Source organism: Castor canadensis, chromosome 3 (genome assembly GCF_047511655.1).
Source record: "Castor canadensis chromosome 3, mCasCan1.hap1v2, whole genome shotgun sequence".
Classification (NCBI taxonomy): domain Eukaryota; kingdom Metazoa; phylum Chordata; class Mammalia; order Rodentia; family Castoridae; genus Castor; species Castor canadensis.
The window spans coordinates 188,116,540-188,138,263 of NC_133388.1; the positions used below are offsets into that span (position 1 = coordinate 188,116,540).

A 21,724-nucleotide genomic window follows, 5' to 3' on the forward strand; every position below is an offset into this window, starting at 1 on the left:
TCATGTGGAAATATTTTACTTAATTATAAAACTAAATGGCTTAAAAAAATCTCTGCAATAAAGACAAAAACCACATGTATTCTCTCATACGTGGAAGATAGATCCAAAAGATAAACATATACACAAAGACAAGCATGTTCACATGCAAACTCAGTTGTAAAACATGTTTGTATAAATGGAACTACTCTATGGAACTCAGGGAAGGAGGGATAGGAAAAGAAAATGATACAGCATCAATAATATAAAACATAACATCTGTGAAAACAGAGAATACAAGAATATGCATTGAAAACTGTTGAAAAATGGGAGTGGGTGGGAGGTAAAGGGTAAGGGAGAGTAATGCAAGGGGTTGAACAAACCAAGGTAAAGTAGACTCACAGTGGGGTTACATTGAGAAATCCCTTGGAACATTGACTTAAATATTAGTAATGAAAGTCAGGACTGTAAAATAGGTACAGTGTGTGTTGGGGGGGTACTTGTGGGAGGAGGAAGGTGAATGAAGGAGATTAAGAAGGGGTATATGGTTGATGGACTTCATATACTTACATGAAATGGAACAAAGAAACCTCCTGGAATAGTGTTAAGTAGGGGTGCGGAGGGGTAGAGATGTTGGCGGTGATCTAACAAATGTATAATATAAGCCTATTTGGAATTGTCACAATGAATCCTCCCACACAGTAAATATACACTGATAAAAAATTAAGAAAAATCTCTGCAAAAGCAAGTAAGTAAATAATACCACATATTTAACAAGTGTCTTTTAAAACAAGGATTTTTAAAAATTAATTTATTATTAATTCATATTAGTTATACAGATGAATGTCTTTCCCTGTGTCATTTACATAGGTAGAATATTATTTTGGCAAACAGTGTTAACCTTACTTTAAAATTCTTTTTATTATTAGGGTATTTTGAGTACATATCCCTAGAGGGAAAAACCATAAGGATAAAGAGAGCTCAAAAAGAATAGTAAAACTGTTTATAACTCACACCTGTAATCCTAGCTACTCGGGAGGTTGGGCTCAGAAGGATCATGATTAGAGGTCACCCAGGCAAAAAATTCTTGAGACCCCCATTTCAACCACTAGCTGGGTGCAGTGGTGAGTGCTTGTCATATCAGCCACAGCAGTAGGTATAAAATGGGAGGATGGTTGTCCAGGTCAGCCTGGGCAAAAAAACGAGACCCTATCTCCAAAACAACCAGAAAATAAAGGACTGGGGGCCTGGCTCAAGCAGTTGAGCACTTATCTAGCAAGTGTGAGGCCCTGAATTCAAACCCCAGTGCCACCAACCCCCCACTCCAGCTGCTTATTAGATTATTATTATGAATTGGTGATGAAGTAAATGGGCAGTTGTGTGGTACTGAAAACCGGAATTTTGGGGGAGAAGAGAAATATATAAGGTAAATGGGGTTAGAAAGCATACAGTCCTCAGTGAGGAACTGAGGTCATGATAAATATTTAAATAGCTCCTCCACTGAAATCAATGCCTAGGAACAATGAATATCTACTGGCAATGAGTAATTCCTGTTTGTAGATTGTGACTTCCAAATATAAAATCCTACAAATATAATCCTTACTTTTTCTAGAAATGGTTGAATTTTAGGGTAGAAAATTTATAAACCTAAATTTTTTTATATACCCTAAGCAAGAAGTCCACCAGGGACTACTGGGGTCATGTCACAAGGACCCAAAAGCCTCTTTGAATAGGTTTCTAGTTGTCAAAGATGTGACACATTGAGCTTTAATAAGGATAACAATTGCGGTGGATGGAAACACAGGAAATATGTGAAACAGCAAAAATTCATAGTGATACTTAAAATCTCACCCATCACCTCTGAATGATGCTAGGGAACAGATTTGTTGGATACTTTCTAGGGATCAAACTTAAAGGGAAAGAATGGCACATTTGTTTTTGCTTTATGAGTTAGCCTTCCAGGTAATGAACAGTTGGAGAGGAAATGGTTCTCTTTTATAACATAAACCAATTAGTAAATTATGGACTAGTTTTTGGGTAGTACTGAGGTTTGTACTTAGGACCTTGTACTTGCTACAGAGGCACTGTTATCACTTGAGCCACACCCCCAGCATTTTTTAGCTTTAATTGTTTTTCTGGTAGGGTCTCATGATTTTTCCCAGGGCTGACTTCACACAGCAGTCATCCTACCTACACCTTCTGTATAGCTGAGATCACAGGCAAATGTCACCTCATCCAGCTTACTGATTGAGATGGGGTCTTGTTAACTTTTTGTCTAGGCTAGTCTTATGCCATGATCTTCTTGATCTCTGCCATCTGAGTAGCTGGGATTACAGGTGTGAGTCAGTGCCTAGCAATTACAGACTATTAATAGGGTTAGAATATAGCTATCTATAAAATTAATGAATGCGGGGTGTTATTACCAATAGCTGCCAACATCATCAAAAGCAGAGGCAAGCAGAAATTATGTTCCTCTTAATTGAAATTCATAAAGACAGCCAATGAAAAATTTTTACAGAATAACACTGAAACTGAATCTCACCAAGTTTCTAGTCATAAAAATCAATACAGGAAAAACAAGGGACAGAGGATGTGTTAAATAATCTTAGAGAATGCAGTCAACAAACTACATTGCCATTTCAGAAATCATATGACTCTTACAAAATTTTTTAAGAAAAAAGATTAAGGGTGATTCTCAGATTAAAAAAAAGACTTCAAAGATATATCAAGCAATGGCAGCACATAGGCTTTATTTGGATCTCAATTCAAATAAGCAAACTTCACAAATACAATTGCATGTAATTAAGAAATAGTAATACTTCCTGGAGGTTTGAGAACATTAATGAATTGCTGCTTTCTTTTCAAAAGTGTATCAACAGGATTGTGATTAGGTTAAACAGCACTTATTGTTTAGATCCATATTGAAGTGTTCCCAGATGAAATGAAAAGATTTTTGGAATTTGCTTCAAAATAATTGCTGGGAAAGGACTAGGGGCAAGGTGAGTAGGGATATAGATGAATGACTGCCAAAAAAAAAAAAACTGCTCTATAATTAGTAGATGAAACAACACTGGTCATGACTGGGTGGCCTTGAAGATCCCAGTATATGATACTATTTTATCCACTTTTTGTGTTTGAAACTTTCTGTAACAGACAATAAAAAAGTGAGTGGAGGCAGCAGGTGTGTAGAAGAATGTTAGTCCTGACTGTTAAACCTAGATGCTTTGTGGTATTGGGAAAGTTAATCAGCATGTAGACTTTCCTTCTAACAACTAAAGATAATTGATCCATCATATCTAGTTCAAGACACTGATTATTATATGGTTCTATTACACACAGAAAGAATATGAGGGATCAAAAAGCATTCTGAAATGTTGAAAATGTAGATTTATAAGGTATTCCTATCATTGAAGGCATCTGTGGATGGAGTCAGACCAAAACTGTGCTTCATTTATTTTTTTCTCTTCCAGATTCAAGAGGATCAGGTTTTGGGGTGTCAAGTTGCAATAATTTCCTAATGTTTTTCCCCCTAATAATGCATACTTTGTTGAAGCACGAGATAATTAATTGTTCATTCCTCTCCTGTGGAAGTGCTCTCATGGAATTGAATTCAACTCAGAAATAGGAGTTGGGAGGTGTTGGGGGCTGGACTTGACTTAAGCAAGGATTTTTTTTTTCAGTTGCGAGGCAAGAACACAGTTTACTTTTCGGCGTGGTGACTGCTGATAACTACATCTACAGCAGGTCCATCAAGGGATGATCCAGTCTAAGTGCTGCCCAGACCCCTGGCAAAGCAAGTCTCTTGAAGGCAGACACCTCATGCTATTAACCTCCACAGAAGAAAAGATTTCTGCCTCTGTTTACTACAGATCTAGTGCACCTCCTGCATGTTGGATGCTGGGCGAGGGAAGATGCGTGAACTCAGCCTGTGTCTTTGACTTACTCCTAGCTGGATGGTGACTAGAGGGCACCAAAAGGAAAGAGGCCATGTCAACACATCAGGCTTAGAGAAGGCATGGAGAGAAAGCAAAGTATATAGAAGACATGGATATGATATTTTAAAAGTAAAGATTCTTCAGCATTTTCTTAAAAAAAAATCGATGGATTAGAATAGACTCTCCTGATTTTCGTCAAACCACAGAGGAGCTGGCTATATAGAAAGACTACGAAGGGAATGAAACATATTGTTCCTGTATTTTGTGCCAGGCTCTTCACGTAATGACAACTGATGCAGACGAAGCCCGTGCCTTGGCCCAGGCATGGCTTCATAGAACAACTCAACAAGGTGGGTGCTTTATTATCTCTGTTTCACAGGTGAAGGGATGGGCACCAATGCAGTGAAGGCAATTTCCTAAGATCTCACAGACACTGACTAGCTTTGAACCTAGGGCATTTTGAATCCAAGCTGTGACTCTGTGTACATAATTTCATTTGTCTATTTTCTTACTCATCAGATAACCACTATCATTTTCACTTTACAGATAAAAACCTGACATTTCTGGCAGTTTGAGTATCTCATGGACACCCATTCTTAAAGTGACATTGCTGGGCTCAAGCAAGAATATTGGGTTCCAAGGCTTGGATCTTCCCTTTGGAGACCTATAGTCCTCAGCACCAGACTCAGAAATAGGTCACTAGAGATACGAGCTCACCAATCTCTGTGCACAGATGTGACTTCCTGTGCTATGAATGGAGATGCCCAGGCATAGCCCGAACCTCCAGTGATGGGAGTTAATCAGGCAGGGGTAGGAGGCAACATTCAGGCGTTCACCTGCCTCAGAGGAGGAGGAAGTGTTTGGCATATCATTTCCACACGTGTGCAAAATGAAATGTCCCAATTATTCAGTTACATAACCACCTCCGTCACTCTGGGGATGTATAATTACACATGTTCCCACCGGACACTGTCGTGTACCGGGCATCAATGGGCATTATTCAGCCTTTATTAAAAATAGAGGGCCTCTGAGTCACAAAGGGAACCTGATAGAAGCAGGGAGCAAGCCCAGGAGTGGGCAGGCTGTATCCAGGATGAATAGGACCCAGCCAGAAGCTATAGATAGATACCTGAATGATGTAATCCTGCAGAAAGCTCCCTCTAACACAGGGAGCCAATCACACGTGGCAGAGAAGAAATGGAACCAGAAGTGGCAGCATTTGGATTCTCAGTTCAGTCTGGCTTTTATTGGCTTTGTGACCTCAGGGAACTTGAGTCTTCGCTCCTGTCTCAGGACCAGATGGATAACAACACCTTCCCCACTTGTGTCATAGGCTTATTTTCAAGGTAAAATGTTAATAGCTAACAATTGTGAGTAGTTATTATATGTGCAATTATATATACTACTGGAATAAGCATATTATAATTATATTCGTAAATAATAAATAACAGCCCTCTGGACTCGAATCTGTTATTAGCATATTCATTTCATAGATGAGGAAACAGATTCAGAAGGTTAAACAAACTGCTGTTGTTCACTAAGAGGCAGAGTTGGGGTTTGAAGACCACCTGCTCATTTCCAAAACTTATGTCTGTAACTGCTACCATTATGGGATGTAGTCATGCAATTTCAAAGCCCTATAAAAGTGAGGAATAAAAGTGAAAATATCAGATACCACAAATTACCAGACCTTTGTGAAACATATACTCTTACCTTATACATTCTCTCAACAGTATTAGGCTATCTGCTTTCTCTGGACAAACACAGAGTAGGATATACTGAATCAATGTTAGAAGAGTACCACTTGAGGGGAGTACTGACAGGGCATAGGTAATTTCTTAAGGTGATGGGGGAGACAGAAACATCCTTGCTATTATGGAATGAAGACCTTTACCCCAAATTTGTTCTCTTAGCTACTTCTGGGTAATTCTGACTTGTCTGTTTAAAAACCTATGTGATGGAGTGAGTGTATATTTTTCTGTAAGATTGCCTTTTCTAATTCTGTCTTCTAGTTATCAAATGGATTATAATTTGCATATCAGACTAAGAAGATTTCCCCTATAAATGGAAGCCATTCACCCCTAGAAGACAGGGCACCTGTCCTCAAAGACAGCCAGAAAGACCTAAATGCAGGAAATCTGGAAATGACTGGTAAAGCAATAAGGGTGGGCTTTGGAGACAGATCTGGACTTGAATTCTAGTTCTACCCATCATTAGCTAAATTCTAGTTCTACCCCTCACTTCTTCACTAAAGTGAGAATGATAACTCCCAGTCCAGGTTGTTGATAGGATTAAGTGAAGTAATCAAGGGAAAACACTAGGTATACAGTAGGAACTTACTAGTTAATCCTTTCCTCATTTCTCTGACTCACCAAAAATTTCAATTACCTATTGTTTTCTTACCTGCATTTACCATTCTCTGTTGTTACAAATAGCTTTATATATGTATCTCAAAATTCTTAGGAATTTTGACTGTTTCATCCCCAGTTTCCTAGGGTTTGTTACCTCCCTGTTTCCATGGTGATTCCCCAGTGATGTGTTTCTATTTCTGCTCTGGCTGACAGTCTTCTTGATTTGTGTTCCTACTTTTCTGGTTACTCTTTTTGAAGTGCACACAGACCAAAGAAAGATGAAGCAGGAGCTGGAGCACAGCAGTGAGGCTAGCAGGCTTGGTTGCTAGTAGGGAGTGAAAAAATCTCTCCAAGAGATCACTGTTTATGGGTTGGACTATGCCTGGAGAGGTCCTTCTGGGTTTTGAGAGCAGGTAACAAGTCTTTGGTGAAACCTGCCAGGATATTCCTATGCAGAATAATTTCCATTCTTGAAGACCCTGGAAAAACATGTTCCTGAGACTCTGCTAGGAATAGGGTTTTGTACAGTTCTGACCATTTCAGATCTTGGTAAATAGCAGGGTTTCAGAGAAAAAGGGAGAAGAAGCAATATGGTAGGCACTTTATCTAACCAAGATAAATTAATAGTGAAGTTTTTTCTATACATTGCACACACACACACACACACACACACACACACAGAGCATGCTGTGCATAATAATCTCAAGAGATTCCTCAAAACAGCCCTATTGGATATTATTATTTTATTTTATAGTGAAGTTGAGGCTTGGGGAAATAAGGAAGTTAGTTGCTCAAGGCCACACTTAGTACAACACACACATTCTCTAGCAATACTTTTATACAGGCAATGGATTGGGGGAAAGGATGGCAGTTTGTCTCAGACAGAGATTGAAAGCTCTTTTTATTAGGATAATGGTATTTTTGAAGAGATGGGTCAAAGGAACATTAGGACCTCGCTGCTTCTCAAGTTATACTCTTTATTTAAGTTTTTCATTATTAGGAATTCAGTAAGAGTCACAATTTGATGCAAACAGCTAATAGTCATTGGCTACAAAGAACAGGGAATCCTTGCAGGGAAGTTATATGGCACTAGGTAGTGAAGGGTGGCTGGCGAATTGTTCTATTACCTGCTGTCCATGGTAGAATACAGCAAGGAGGAACATGACCATCAGCAAGAGTGACGCCTCCTTGGTCCCCAGGAAATCTCTGTGGGAAGGAGAAAAGCAAAATGGCAGTACAATTATTAGCAACCGTGGAGGGAATTCAAGGATACTCAGAGCTTTGAGGTTGAGAAGGGAGTGGGATAAGAAGTGTTTTCTGAGTGTCCACTATGTGATGGGTGCTGCCTCATGGGTTTTCATGTCAGCTCTATCAGAAGCCAGGTGACCACAAAGCATGTGATCCAGGACACCACAAAAATCCATGTGAAGACAAATATCCCCTTCCTCTTCCCTTTTAAAGATGGTACTCTATTTAGTAGACCAGTATGGTATGCTTGATATGTGAGTCTTTATTTTAAGTGTTATCCTGCTTGGATTCTTATATTAAAACTATGAGTTGGACACTGTTTTAATTCTTTTATCAATTCTTTTGATTGTTTTTATCAGTTCTACAAGATGAGGATTGTTGTTACTCTCACTTTAATTCTTATATTGTTTTGATGGAGACTTTGTTTCCTTTGTGAGATTCCTCCAAGAATGTACCTCCAACACTTAATCCACAGTCCTTGTGGGTCACAACTTGGAGTTCTGTCGATATGGCTGTACTGGGCCCTTAAGAAGACAAAGCTGGAAAGATCAGTTCCAAGGGTATAGTTCAGCATGGAAATGACTTTCCATGATGAGGAGACTTCATAAGACCAAAAGTCCATTGTTTGATTCTAACATCTTTCCCAAAATTTTCATCAGTGTGATGCCTTCTTAGAATATTTTAGGCTAATAGATAAAAGATGTGAAGGAAGCAACATTGGTCATTGAAGTTGGATGTGGATGAAATGTGAAAATAAATTTTCCCCTTGACATTATTTCACTGGCTAAAAAGAAAAACCCAAAATAAAAATTTTCAACTACAAATCATCTCTGTGCATGTTGTAACATGTCTTACATTAGCTGGCACTCTGTTTCCCCTGGCTTCTCCACCTCAGGCAGTGCCCCTCATCTGTTCACTTAGGTACTTGAGCCAAAAGTGGAAACAAAACTGGAAGTTAGTCCTCATCAGATTCCTGCCAACTCATAACTAAATTCTGTCTCCCCTGCTGATAAAATATATTCCCACTGAATGCACTTCTCTTCTCATCCACCTCCATCACCTGAAAACAGTCACTATGATCTCCAAAAGACTCTTCCAATGGCACTCCACAATGTGTTTTCTATCGTGTCACCAGAATATTTTTGTCACTAAAACCAAATCATGTCACTCCCTTGTTTAATGGACTCCCAACCACAAACCCACATATCCATTTCACTCAGAAGTAACTCTGCTATGGCTTAAGGAAAGAATGGGGCCATCATAGATGGTGTCTAAAGGGAGGAATAGAGTGAGCATCATCCTGACTGCATCAAGGTGGTCCCAGGATTTTTCTTTTCTGTTCTTGATGGAGAACAGCAGGTACAGCACAGGGCTTAGGGAAAGGATGAGGGAAATGGAGTGTGAGGCCAGTGGTCAACCACAGCTTCTTATGTAGCTTTATGCTAAAAGATTCTCCTAGTTTATACTGGGCCAAGTCCAGTCCAGCTCACCAGGATCAGACAGGGATCTGGGGATGGAAATGTGTATTTTCTTGAGGAAGTGTGGTGTACATGGAGATGAAGAGGACCAAGTAATTGTGGTGGTGGAACAAACTACAGATCTATGAATTTCTAGCTTTATGTACTTTTCCTTGGAGATAAGATGCTAATAATAGATCCCATCATTAAGTTTCTTATCTACAGATCCAGAAGCACATAATTATTGAGCATTTACTGCATGCCAGCATATGCTAGGATACAGAGATGAAGAAAGTGCATTATCTCTGCCCTCAAAATAATCCAGTAGGAGAAAGAATCAAATACACAAATAATTTTATAATATAATAGACTTCATGGATTGGATACTTCCCTGTTGCCATGGGAATAGTTGAGAAGAGAAAGTAACCAAGGCTAGGTGTTCAGGGGATACTTCAAGGATGATAAGACTTCAGGATGAAGAGGTGGGATGGGTTCTGTAGGTCTAAGGCATGTATCTTGCTTAGCTGGTTTATAAATCTCTAGCCTAGGGAAAATAAGTAAATATCATATATCATGTTTGAGGTCACATGAAGACTCAGTAGGAGAGAGTGCCTGAATCTCTGGAGCTGCCCAATACTAATGCTGAAGTGAAAAGGTTGCCCACATATTGTCATCCCTGCATTTTAGGGATGGAAATTCCTTTATTTCTTCACCATTATGCTTCTTTTGAGGGCATAGGTAAATTTCAGTATCGTTTTTTCCTCCATGTCATACTAATTTGTGAAATCCTGAAGTTTGTGAACCTCTGCAAAAAATGACCAAAGACATGAACTTTGAACTCACACAGACCAAGTTTCCTATCTCAGGTCTGTTAATGATTAGTTGTTTGACTGTGGACAAGTCACTTAATGTCTCAGTTTATTTATCTGTTAATGACTCCAACTATATTTATCTCCATAACTGTGGGGACTAAACAAATCATCATAGCAATGTTCTGGCATGGTGCCAGGCCCACGTCTCTCTCTCTCATCACCCTGTGAAGCACTCAGCACATAATCGTGCTCATGGTGATGCTGCTTTAAAAAATCATTGTAAGAACTTTCTCAACGGAACCCCAGCAGCACAGCAACTAAAAGATAGCATAGATAAATGGGACCTCATAAAACTAAAAAGCTTCTGTTCAACAAAAGAAATGGTCTCTAAACTGAAGAGAACACCCACAGAGTGGGAGAAAATATTTGCCAACTATACATCAGACAAAGGACTGATAACCAGAATATATAGGGAACTTAAAAAACTAAATTCTCCCCAAACTAATGAACCAATAAAGAAATGGGCAAGTGAACTAAACAGAACTTTCTCAAAAGAAGAAATTCAAATGGCCAAAAAACACATGAAAAAATGCTCACCATCTCTAGCAATAAAGGAAATGCAAATTAAAACCACACTAAGATTCCACCTCACCCCTGTTAGAATAGCCATCATTAGCAACACCACTAACAACAGGTGCTGGCAAGGATGCGGGGAAAAAGGAACCCTCTTACACTGTTGGTGGGAATGTAAACTAGTACAATCACTCTGGAAAAAAATTTGGAAGCTACTTAAAAAGCTAGACATTGATCTACCATTTGATCCAGCAATACCACTCTTGGGGATATACCCAAAAGACTGTGACTCAGGTTACTCCAGAGGCACCTGCACACCCATGTTTATTGCGGCACTATTCACAATAGCCAAGTTATGGAAACAGCCAAGATGCCCCACCACTGATGAATGGATCAAGAAAATGTGGTATTTACACACAGTGGAATTTTATGCAGCCATGAAGAAGAACGAAATGTTAGCATTTGCTGGTAAATGGATGGAATTGGAGAACATCATTCTGAGTGAGGTTAGCCTGGCCCAAAAGACCAAAAATCATATGTTCTCCCTCATGTGTGGACATTAGATCAAGGGCAAACACAACAATGGGATTGGACTTTGAGCACATGATAAAAGCGAGAGCACACAAGGGAGGGGTGAGGATAGGTAAGACACCTAAAAAATTAGCTAGCATTTGTTGCCCTTAACGCAGAGAAACTAAAGCAGATACCTTAAAAGCAACTGAGGCCAATAGGAAAAGGGGACCAGGAACTAGAGAAAAGGTTAGATCAAAAAGAATTAACCTGGAAGGTAACACACACACACAGGAAATTAATGTGAGTCAACTCCCTGTATAGCTATCCTTATCTCAAGTAGCAAAAACCCTTGTTCCTTCCTATTATTGCTTATACTCTCTCTTCAACAAAATTAGAGATAAGGGCAAAATAGTTTCTGCTGGGTATTGAGGGGTTGGGGGGAGAGGGAGGGAGTGGAGTGGGTGGTAAGGGAGGGTGTGGGGGCAGGGGGGAGAAATGACCCAAGCCTTGTATGCACATATGAATAATAAAACAATTAAAAATATCATTTGCCGCATTGCTTAGTTTGAACAAGAGATATCCTATGTTTGGTGCCTCCTCCTGAATCCATGAATCTGTCCTAAACTCCTGCTCTGCCTAGCACTTCTGGTATATACTTCTTTGTGATGCAGGAAACTTAATTTAAGCCCAACAATTTATCATTTGAAACACATTTTCAGGAGAAAACACAAATACTTTCTGAGTCATTTTGAAAGCAGTGATTGATAGAGAGATGACTAAACTCAGATGGAAAAATATAAGAAAATTATGAACAATCTTTGAGAGTTCAGCCATATTTCAGAAGAAAAAAATAGCCTCAGTAGAGACTGAAGAGTATTCATAGTAATTTGACCAGGTTGAGAAACATCCAAAAAGAATTTTGATTTGAATTTAGGAGTTGCTTTTTTTAGCTTCTGTGATTTTTTGGAAGAACTTCCACAGAGAGCCAAATGGCTGAAATCTATGTCATGTTATAATACTTTGCTTGATATTGGGTGTCAGGGACTTCAAACCAAGGGTATTTTGAACTGAGTGCATTCATACATTCACTGAATTAATGCTATCATCTCCCTATAGAAAAGGGAATTGTTAATTGAAAATGAATGTAGAATAATAAAATTCTTAGGGCTATTATAATCTTTAGAAATCACCTCACCTGATGCTTTATAAAAGTTAGTGTTTAATCTGAATATTACTCACAAAAAGGTGTTTATGCCAATAGAAGTGAATTTGGAAACTAAAAATAATGAAAGAAAATAAATTATCCTTAGGCTTACCGTCCAGAGAAAACATGATTAATATGTTGGAGAAAATTAAATGCCATTTCCTTTTCTTCTATGCAAAATTATATTTATGAATTTAGGATTGTATGGTTCATAATGTTTTGTAAACTGCCTTTGCATTCAGTACAGATTATTACAATAATTTTGTGTAATTAAATATTTTACAATGTTCATTTGGTATATCCATCTGATTCTGTGTTATGTGTATCATATATAATATAATATCCCTTACAAACCTTTTATTTTATAGGTAGGAGACTGAGGCTCAAAAATAACTCACTTGCTCAAGGTCACACAAGTCATTTGTGTCACTCCTGAGATGAGAACCCACATCTCAGGTGCCAAGTTCAGAGCTTTCACTATCAAGCATTCACCTCTAAATTTTTAATTATCACATTTACCTCTGTGAAACCCATATTAAACTATCTCATTTGAATTTATATTTTATTCTGCTTCCAAACTAATGGCATACATTTGTTGAAGGCTTATTTTATGTAATACCTATAATAACCACTTTACCTATACTTCCTGTTTTGTTGTATAAACAATTCTTTTCTAATTCTAGAAAAGAAGAAACTGAGACTCAGATGTTAAGTAATTTGTTTCAGTTCATAGAGCTAGTGTATGGTGAAGAATAGCTATTGGTCCATATCTCAGTAGCTTTTTCAGTAGCTACAGTGTCCTTCTATGTGCTCCTATTGTTGTTTGCTCATAAACTCCTCATAATCATGGCTGGTGTCTTGGTCATCTGTGAATCTGCAGGCCTAGCCAAAGGCCACAGCAGAGGGTGATGAGTGTTAAGCTAGCAGATGGATGGAGGAATGGAGGTTACATGATATTGGATGAATGCTATTTGGCTTTTACCCTGTATATGGATTTTGCCCTGGCTGTTTGCTTCTCATATCACTATGCTCTCTCATGTGGATGAATGCAATATCCAGAACTGGCTCTGTGTTTTGTGGGGCCAAATGCAAAATAGAAATACAAGGGGTTCTTTGAAAAAAATTATTAAGAATTTTAGGGGGCTAAGTGCTGTGTGTGGCTCACGACTATAAGTCCTAGTCACTTGGGAGGCAGAGATGTATGGATTGGGGTTCAACATCAACCTAGGCAAAACTTAGCTCGGTTTCATTGCGACAAACAAGACGGTAATGGTGGTACATGCCTGTAATTCCAGCTGCATGGGAAAAATATGTAGGAGGATTGTGGTCTGAGTCTGATCCTGAAAAAAAGCTCAAGACCCTATCTAAAAAATAACCAAAAATTAAAAGTGCTGGGGACATGGTTCAAGAGCTAGAGCACTTGTCTATCTCAGGCCCTGAGTTCAAACTCCAGTATTGCCCCTCCTCCCCAATTGAAGATGGTGACAGCAGGACATTAAAACAAGTAGATATGAGTTAAAACATGGATCAAACTGGTTACAACTTAGGTCAGAATAAATCTGTTCCCATGCCACATGGTTTCTAGATTATGCCAGCACCAAATTTCTTTGGTTCTCTCCAAATGATTTTTCATGTGTGTTTTTTTTTTCCTTGACATTATTCCAACTCCTTCTCACTTGTGGGAGCTTCATCTGGTAGCACATTTTTTATGTCTGAAATGTCTTAAATACATAATACTACTGATATATAATACTATTGATATAGCCTTGCAAGGATGATTTTTGGTAACCATGTAGCCTGGGGACCTCTGAGAACCCCCTTGCTCATGATGTTCGGCCTCCAGATGTCAGATAGGAGAATAGGCAAAGACGGCAAGTAGAGATCCAGATGTGTGTGCCTGGGGAATGAGATGAGGAGGAGGACCTGCTGAATAGGGAAATAAAAGACAGAGATGATACTTGTCCTCTTGTGAGCACCTACTGTGTAACAATAGGTGCATGGTAGATCTTGACAGATTTTGTTGAATTAGGACAAATGTCTTTGGTGTTCTGCTGGAAGCAGATGAAGAGTATACATAAATAGTATCATTGCACTTTCAAACTTCAGCATGGGTATTGGTGGGAGACCCTCTCCCAGCACCATCATTTACAAAATGGAGTAATTATTGCTAGAACCAGAAAAGCTGATGCTGTTAGCTAGCATATAGTGGTATGAAGATGTGATGTCTAATAAATGCTACCAGCAATCAAGTGATTATTCTATGCTAGGTCTAGTGCTAGGTTTCTATGATCATATTTGATCCTTTTTGTGTTCCTACAGCATAGGAAGTATTATTATTCCTACTTCATTGATGGATTAAAATGGGACTTCGAGAAGTTATATAATTTTAAATTTATTTGATCAAGATCACACATCTGGTTAATGGAAGAACTGAGATTTGAATCCAGGTGGTTTAACTCCTAAACTTGTGCTCACAGGCAATATTATATGATATAATATTATATTATAAGAAGCAGGGGAAGGTTAATCTCTAGTGACTAATAAGATATTGGGAGTGAGGTGCCTCTCCTGTTTGAGATACAGTGTTATCTACTGAGTCCATAGGTTGTCACGGGGAGGACCAACAAACAGTTTGGGAGATGCCAGTCTGAAGTAATTGTGACCATTCGAATGGAGAAGTGTCCAGACTGTCTGGTGCAAGAGTCTTTGTGATTTTCATACTTTATATTTTATCTGCTTTTCCCAACTATCTGACAACCAGAAGCAAGCCATGGAAATGCCTCTGAACTAGATGAACTCCTAAAGCAGGAGTTAAGAACCATTATCCTGTGACTGCTGAATGGACACACAGTGACTAGTGACCTGTTGCCTGTATTGCAGCTGAGACACTGAGCTCCTTCATTCTTTACTACCTTAATTTTGTTGATTGCCAACAATGAGATGATCCAAGACTAAACACGGGTTAACTCTGAGCAAAGAAAAAGCTGAAAGAAAACACTCGTTCATTGAATGAACGAACAATGAATTTGGAGTTATCTTTACTTTTATGAACCTGACTTAAAATTTCACTCTAAACCTTTCTTGACGATTTCAAATCTGAATTCATAATGAAACTTTTAAGAAGGAGCAGAGAATAAACACACATTAGACACACACATTAGAGTCTCATCATAGCCCTGGGACAATGCTACAGATGGAATTGCGCCCACATTCCAATTCATACTAACTCCTAATATTACAGCATGTGAGATAGCATCTAAAGGGAGATATTTAAGGCTAATAGGCCTGGTTCTCTTTTAAAAATAGGAAGAGGAACCAAGGTTTTCTCTTTCTTCACCTTTTGGAGATTCAGCAAGAAGGTGGCCATGTGCAAGTTAGGAAGAGCCCTCACCAGGAGTCTGATCAGCTTCACTGTGTACCTGAGCCCTCTCGGAATCCAGGACTGAGAGAAATAAATTTCCATGTTTAAGTCCCTCAGTGTACCTGTGGTATGATGTCATGGCAGCCCAAGCTGACTAATGTCGATGGGGTACATACATTCCACTTGTGCAAAAGTGAGATCCAGAGATGGGAAGTTTCTTTCCAATGTGAGAGTGTGGATTTGAGGCCAAAGCCCTGGCTTATTCTATTAATAAGTACTGTGTTTCCCTTTTAGCTAATAAGGTTTAGTTGGTGTTATTTTTACTATAAAGATGGCCTATTTTATTCATATATCTCTTTGTCCTTTTTTGTGTTCATATCTGCATGGTCAGAGGAAATTTCTTGCCACTTACCATCTTATTTAATTTGGAATTGTTTTGACTTTCTTTGAGGAAGTTCTTCAGGATGATTTAAGAGAGGTATAGACAGTATTTACAAGGGTGGAATTTGGAGCCAGAAAGATGTAAGTTCTAATTCAGACACATTATTTATTGGCCAACTGAGGTTAAGTAATTGTTAACCTCTCACAGTCTATGGTCTTCAGAATGTTACTATAAGGATTAAATAAAATAAAGCATATAAAACACATGGTGTACCCTGTGTAACAGACATGCTTTTGTATCTAGAAATTATGAAGAACTGTTACATCCTGGCTAATATGAATAACAATGCAATGAGCATGGGAGAGCAACCTAAGTGTCCCACCAAAAGATTAATGAGTAAAATAAAACATGATACATATCTACAGTGGAATACTACCTACCTTTAAAATATAAGGAAACCCTGCCATTTGCTACAACATAGATGAATCTGAAGGACATTATATGACATGAAATAAAACAGAATCAGGAAGACAAATATTGTATGTTCTCATTTGTAATATGGGATCTAAAAAAATGAACTTACAGAAGCAGAGAGTAGAATGGTTGTTACCAGAGCTGGGAGCAAGGAGTGGGGAGATGTTGGTCAAATTATACGAAATTTCTGTTAGACAAGAGAAATAACCTCAAGAGATCTCTACAACATGGTGACTATAGTTAATAGCAATGTACTGTATTCTGGAAAATTCCTGAGAGTGGATGTTAAGTGTACTCACCCCCAAAATAAGTATGTCCAGCAAAGCACATATTAATTGACTTAATTTAGCCATTCCATAATGTATGCACATATAAAAATAATCTGGTAAGCCATAAATACTACAATTTTTGTTTTTCAATTAAAAACAGAAAGAAGTCTTATAAGTTTAGCAAGAAAAATATGAACAATCCAACAGAAAACTGGGCAAAGGATGTGACCTGGCAATTCAAATAAAAGGAAACCCAAATGTTTAATAAATAAATAAAAAGATCCATAAACTTACTGATAATCAGGGAGCTACAAATAGAAACAATGAGATAAAATACACTCCCGTAAATTCAGCAAGATTCAAGAAGTTGAATAATGGTGTGGGTGAGAATAAGAAACAGGACTGTGGCATGTAAGAGGAAAATTGCTTCAATCATATTGGAGAGCAATTTGTAATATGATATTTTTTAAAGTGGCAAATGCAGAAACCCTGCAATTCAGCAAGTGTGCCTTTATGTACAGCCCCGGGAGACAGGGTCAGTGATGGTTACTGAAGCATTTTTTATGACAGGAAAAACTAGCAATATCCTAAATGTCTATTAATATGTCAAAGGATAAAATATATGTTGGGATGTTCATATTATATAATATGTACAGGTCACAGGTAAAATAAATTAGATCTATAGTTATCAATCTACATGGATCTTAGAAAGATAATATTATATGACAAAAAGGGAAAATTATAATTTATAGACACAAACAAAGTTAACTATTTATTGAAAATCATGGATGGAAAGGATATATATTAAATTATTAGGAGCTGGCCCTTGGGAGAAAGAAAGGAGACTAAAACTAGGGAAGGGAATTTGAACAATACCTGAAATACTTTATTCTTTTATAAATGTGGAAGTAAATATGACTACTTGTTAGTGTTGATTATTTCCAGGGGTTCAAAGATGTTCATGCTAGTTTCAGACACATTTTCTGAGGTTTCTTGGATTATCTTGGTCTTTTCTTTCTCTCTGACTGTTGGCCACATGTTCTGGCCTCAATGAGACATCTGTGCCCAGCATTCAATGTTGGGCTCCTCCCACTACTTCCTGTGTGAGGTCTGGTTTCCCCAGTGGCTACAGAAAGGTCCAAGTGATAACACTAGGAAGTATATCCAGAGACTGAACTGTGACCAGTGGGAAAAGGAGAGGGACAGAACCACAAGACACTTTCTTCTGCCTTCCTCTGCTCTGACACATTCCCCCCCCCACCTTAAAACTTATCCAGAGACACTTCAATTGACTTACTGAGTGGCTCTTCAAGGTATGAGTTTGCATTTTTCTCCCATTCTTTTCTTCCCCACTTTCTTTTTTTCTCACTTTCACTGCCCTGGGGTTGCATTAGAACTTAAGCTTTGCCTAGGGCCCTTTACTCTAGGGTTATCTAGGCAAAAACACTACTTTTTGTAGTAGTGTTTATATATCTATCTATATCTATATCTATATCTATCTATCTATCTATCTATCTATCTATCTATCTATCTATAATAACAAATTCAAAAATAGCAAAGCAGGAGGCATAAGTGTTCAATCCACAGTGGCTATCATTAATATTGCTATAATTTGATTAAAATTAGATTCTACAAGTTTTAGAACTATCAACATTGAAGAAATCTTAAATTATTAGGTTTGGAGGAATCTATTTAGATTTTAAATAATCAACCTACTTAAAATTCACATAAATGACAACTAAAAAAGGAAGGATTGTGCCTAGACTTGTAAGCTAGAGAAGGCCCAAGTTGGGATTTAAGTCAATATCAAATCAATCCCCAAGCTTTAATAACTCTTCCTCAATTATTTCCCCAGTGGTTCATTTTCCATGAAAGTTGAGCACTTTTTCAACATGCAGCAGTGGACACTTACTCTCCACTGTGGCTCAGGTTGTCATAACGCAGAAAGAGGCCTGCATAGATGGTCTCTGTCAGAAGAGCATAGATGGCAATCATAATCAGCAGCACAGCCAGCTTCAGGACAGAGTTCAGTCGGAGGAAAACTGCACAGGTCACCATGGCCAGCACCCCCGTGAAGACAAAGTACTGAAAACAGAGAAAGCTGATGGTCAGTTTCCACAGGAACCTCAGAAGCTCCCTCTCCTAGCCGTGGGTGCTGACAGGTCTCCTTGTACAGGTTTTTGCTGAGCATTTCCCCTTGAAGGTATTAGGGCTACATGGAATTCACTCTTCATTTTCCTACCCTCAAACCCATGCCTCTTAATGCTGTGAATGGCATCGCCATTAACATTATTCCCCAAGGCAGAAACCTCAGTCTCATCGTATTGCACAGTCAGGTCACCCTAACTCTACAGGTCCTACTTCTGTACCAGATTTTGCATCCAGCCAGCTTCTTCCTTCTACCTGCTTTGTTTCAGTTATCAGGGACTACTCTGGAAAATTTTTTTGGCAGCTGAGCCTGATGTTAGGCTCCAATCCTGACCCAATACATATGGTCATTCTGTACCCAGTTTTTCTAAAACACAAGCTTGACCCTGTCTCTCCTTACTTGAAATCCTTTCATTGCTCTTCACTTCCTCAAATTGGTACATTAGATCTTTTTTTGCTTTCTAGACTATTCTTCCATCCTTAGTGCTCTGTTACTCAACTCTCTTCCATTCAACTATGCCTTACTCAACAACAAAGGTTGACTCAAGTGTCTCTTCCTGAGAAACCTTTTGGGTCACCTCCAGTGCTTCTGAATCCTGCCACATTCCTCCACAGCATCCTGCAGATACTGGCACGACACCTGTCACCCTATGTCTGAAGAAACTGTTCAGATTGCAAATTTGAAATCATTCAAGAGCTGGAATACTGGAGTAGCCTTCCAGTGTCAGTCTGCCTAGATAGATCCCAGCATTCTTTGTGATGCTCCTCCACCTATTTCACTTACAGAAGAATCACAATATATCATTCTTGGTGATGGGTTCAGGTTGTGATTGTCCAATGGAAAAAAAGAATAAAACACATTATCAAAGGCCACTTTGTGGCGATCCTTTGATTTCAATACCTCTATACACATTTTCTCCTGTGGTATTCAAAATAACTGGTCAAGATGGGAATCATAACCCCATCTTACAGATTAAGAAACTGAGGTGTATAGAGTTTAAGGAAATTGTTGAAGATATTGAAGTTAGAAAATGGTACTTAGGTCACCTGCATACAACCAGTTCATGTAAATGTGGAATGCTGGTCTTGATAATCACTAAGTGACTCATTGTTGAAGACTTGCTTATGACTTCTTGAGTCCCACTGACTCAAGCACCATTTGTGCTTCAAGGGTAAGTGGGTAGAGGGTAGATATAATCATTCCAGCTAAAATTTATTGGGCATATAGCCTCTGCAAAGTACTCTATGAATGACTTCATATGCTTTACTTCATTTGATTCTTAAAATAACGCAAGGATAGGCACTAGTCTTATGCCTTCCCCTCCTTTTTGTGGTGGTACCAGGATTTGAACTCAGGACTTCAGACTCGCTAGACAGGTTCTCTACTTCTTGAACTATACTCTCAGCCCTTTTTTGTTTTTATTTTTTTGTGGAGAAGGGTATGTCCTCATGGTTTTGGCTAGAGACCAACCTAGACTGTAATTGTAATCCTTCTACTTATGCCTCCAATATAGCTGGGGTTTCAATTAAGCACCACTGCATCCAGCTTATCTGTTGAGGTGGTGACTTGCTAACTTTTTGCCCAGGTTGGCCTTGAACTGAAATCCTCTCAAACTCCACCTCCTGAGTAGCTGGGATCACAGGCAAGAACCACCATACTCAGCCCTTCTTATATCCATTCTGCAGAAGAAGAGAAGCACATAGAGCACTTTTCTGCTTCTGAATACTTAAGGCTTTTTTTCTCAGACAATATACTGGTCTGGGAAATCACAAATGAAGCAATTTCTTCTAAGTCCGAAAAAAAATTGAAATTCCTTGACTTGACAACGTGGTAAGGGGAGCAATATCTGATTCTGTCTACATGAGCATTTTGCACACTAAACCATGCATTTGTTAATACACAGTTGTTAACTGAGGATCTACTATGCACCAAAATTGTGCCAGACAGGGCACAATATTGATTTAGAACATTGTCATAATGTGCCATGAATTACCATGGGAATATGTGTGAATTTTCCTCTTGGAAGAGGAGGGAGAAGAGGAATTTTACAATGATAAATGGAAAAGGAATTGAGCATCTGCCTACACAAGTCATGCAAAGTGGACTCTCTGTGACCATTTGGTTGCTTCCCTGATCCCATGGTACCGTGAACTCTCACAGCAAGAAGAAAAAAGTCAGACAAGCAATCAAAGGTCACTATTGTTCAAAGAAGCAGTCTGAACATTGATTGACTCATACAACCTGATTCCTGGCACCTGCAGATCTTGGTGGATGCAGCACAGTTAAGGGTGCACAGGCCAAAGACAAAGCTCCTCTGTTTCTCCTTGAGCCTGAGCCTGGGTTCATCGCATGTTCAAGGAATGAGGGGTCATAATCCTTGGGTCATTGGGGTGTGAGTGAAGAACACTGGTCTGACTTGCCAAGCTATTGACTGGATGGTCTTAGGAACAGAACATTTTTTATTCTGGTATGATTTTGCAATGCTTTGGTTTATTCTAAATTCTGGTTTCCATGGTTACCTTTAAAAAAAATCTGCTGTGAGTTTTACCTTTTTCTTTATGGAATATATTTTCCTCTGCTCAACTTTCTTTTAAGTTTTTGTGTTTATTATTAGTTTTAAGCAATTTGATGATGTGATGTGTGTGTATAAGTGTGTGTGTGTATGTGTGTGATGTTTCTGTGCTTGGGGTTTTTGAGGTATCTGGCTCTGTACATTTATAATTTTCATCAGATTTGGAAAAATTTGGGCTTGAGTTCTTCAAATAGTTTTTGTTGACTTCTTTCTCTTCTCTTCTTTGGGGGCTCCAATTGTGCATATATTGTGTTGCTTGATATTGTCCTTGATGCTGTTTTAATTTTAATTCTTGTTTTGATTTTCTACTTTATTATTTTGGATGCTTCTATTGCTATGTTATTGGTTTCATTACTTTTTGTCGCTAATGTTTAATCTTCTAGTAATTTCTTCCCAGTAGTTTTCATCTCTCACATCACCATTTCACCACTGGATATTCCATGTGGAC

The 21,724-nt window shown here is 38.5% G+C and overlaps 1 protein-coding gene and 1 long non-coding RNA gene across 4 annotated transcripts in view; one reads left to right on the forward strand and one right to left on the reverse strand.

The window, feature by feature from the left end:
- Adcy8 (adenylate cyclase 8) overlaps window positions 1-21,724 on the reverse strand; it is a 220,362-nt gene that overhangs the window by 20,889 nt on the left and 177,749 nt on the right. For all 3 annotated transcript variants that reach the window (XM_074069234.1, XM_020154145.2, XM_074069233.1), the window contains 2 exons: window positions 18,468-18,640; window positions 7,390-7,468 (listed from right to left, as the gene is read on the reverse strand). In XM_074069234.1, the coding sequence (XP_073925335.1) occupies window positions 7,390-7,468; window positions 18,468-18,640 (252 nt within the window). The remainder of the gene's footprint in view (window positions 1-7,389; window positions 7,469-18,467; window positions 18,641-21,724) is intronic.
- LOC141421745 (uncharacterized) overlaps window positions 4,507-21,724 on the forward strand; it is a 38,294-nt gene continuing 21,076 nt past the window's right edge. The window contains exon 1 of the long non-coding RNA XR_012446448.1: window positions 4,507-5,257. This is a non-coding gene — a long non-coding RNA (uncharacterized lncRNA). The remainder of the gene's footprint in view (window positions 5,258-21,724) is intronic.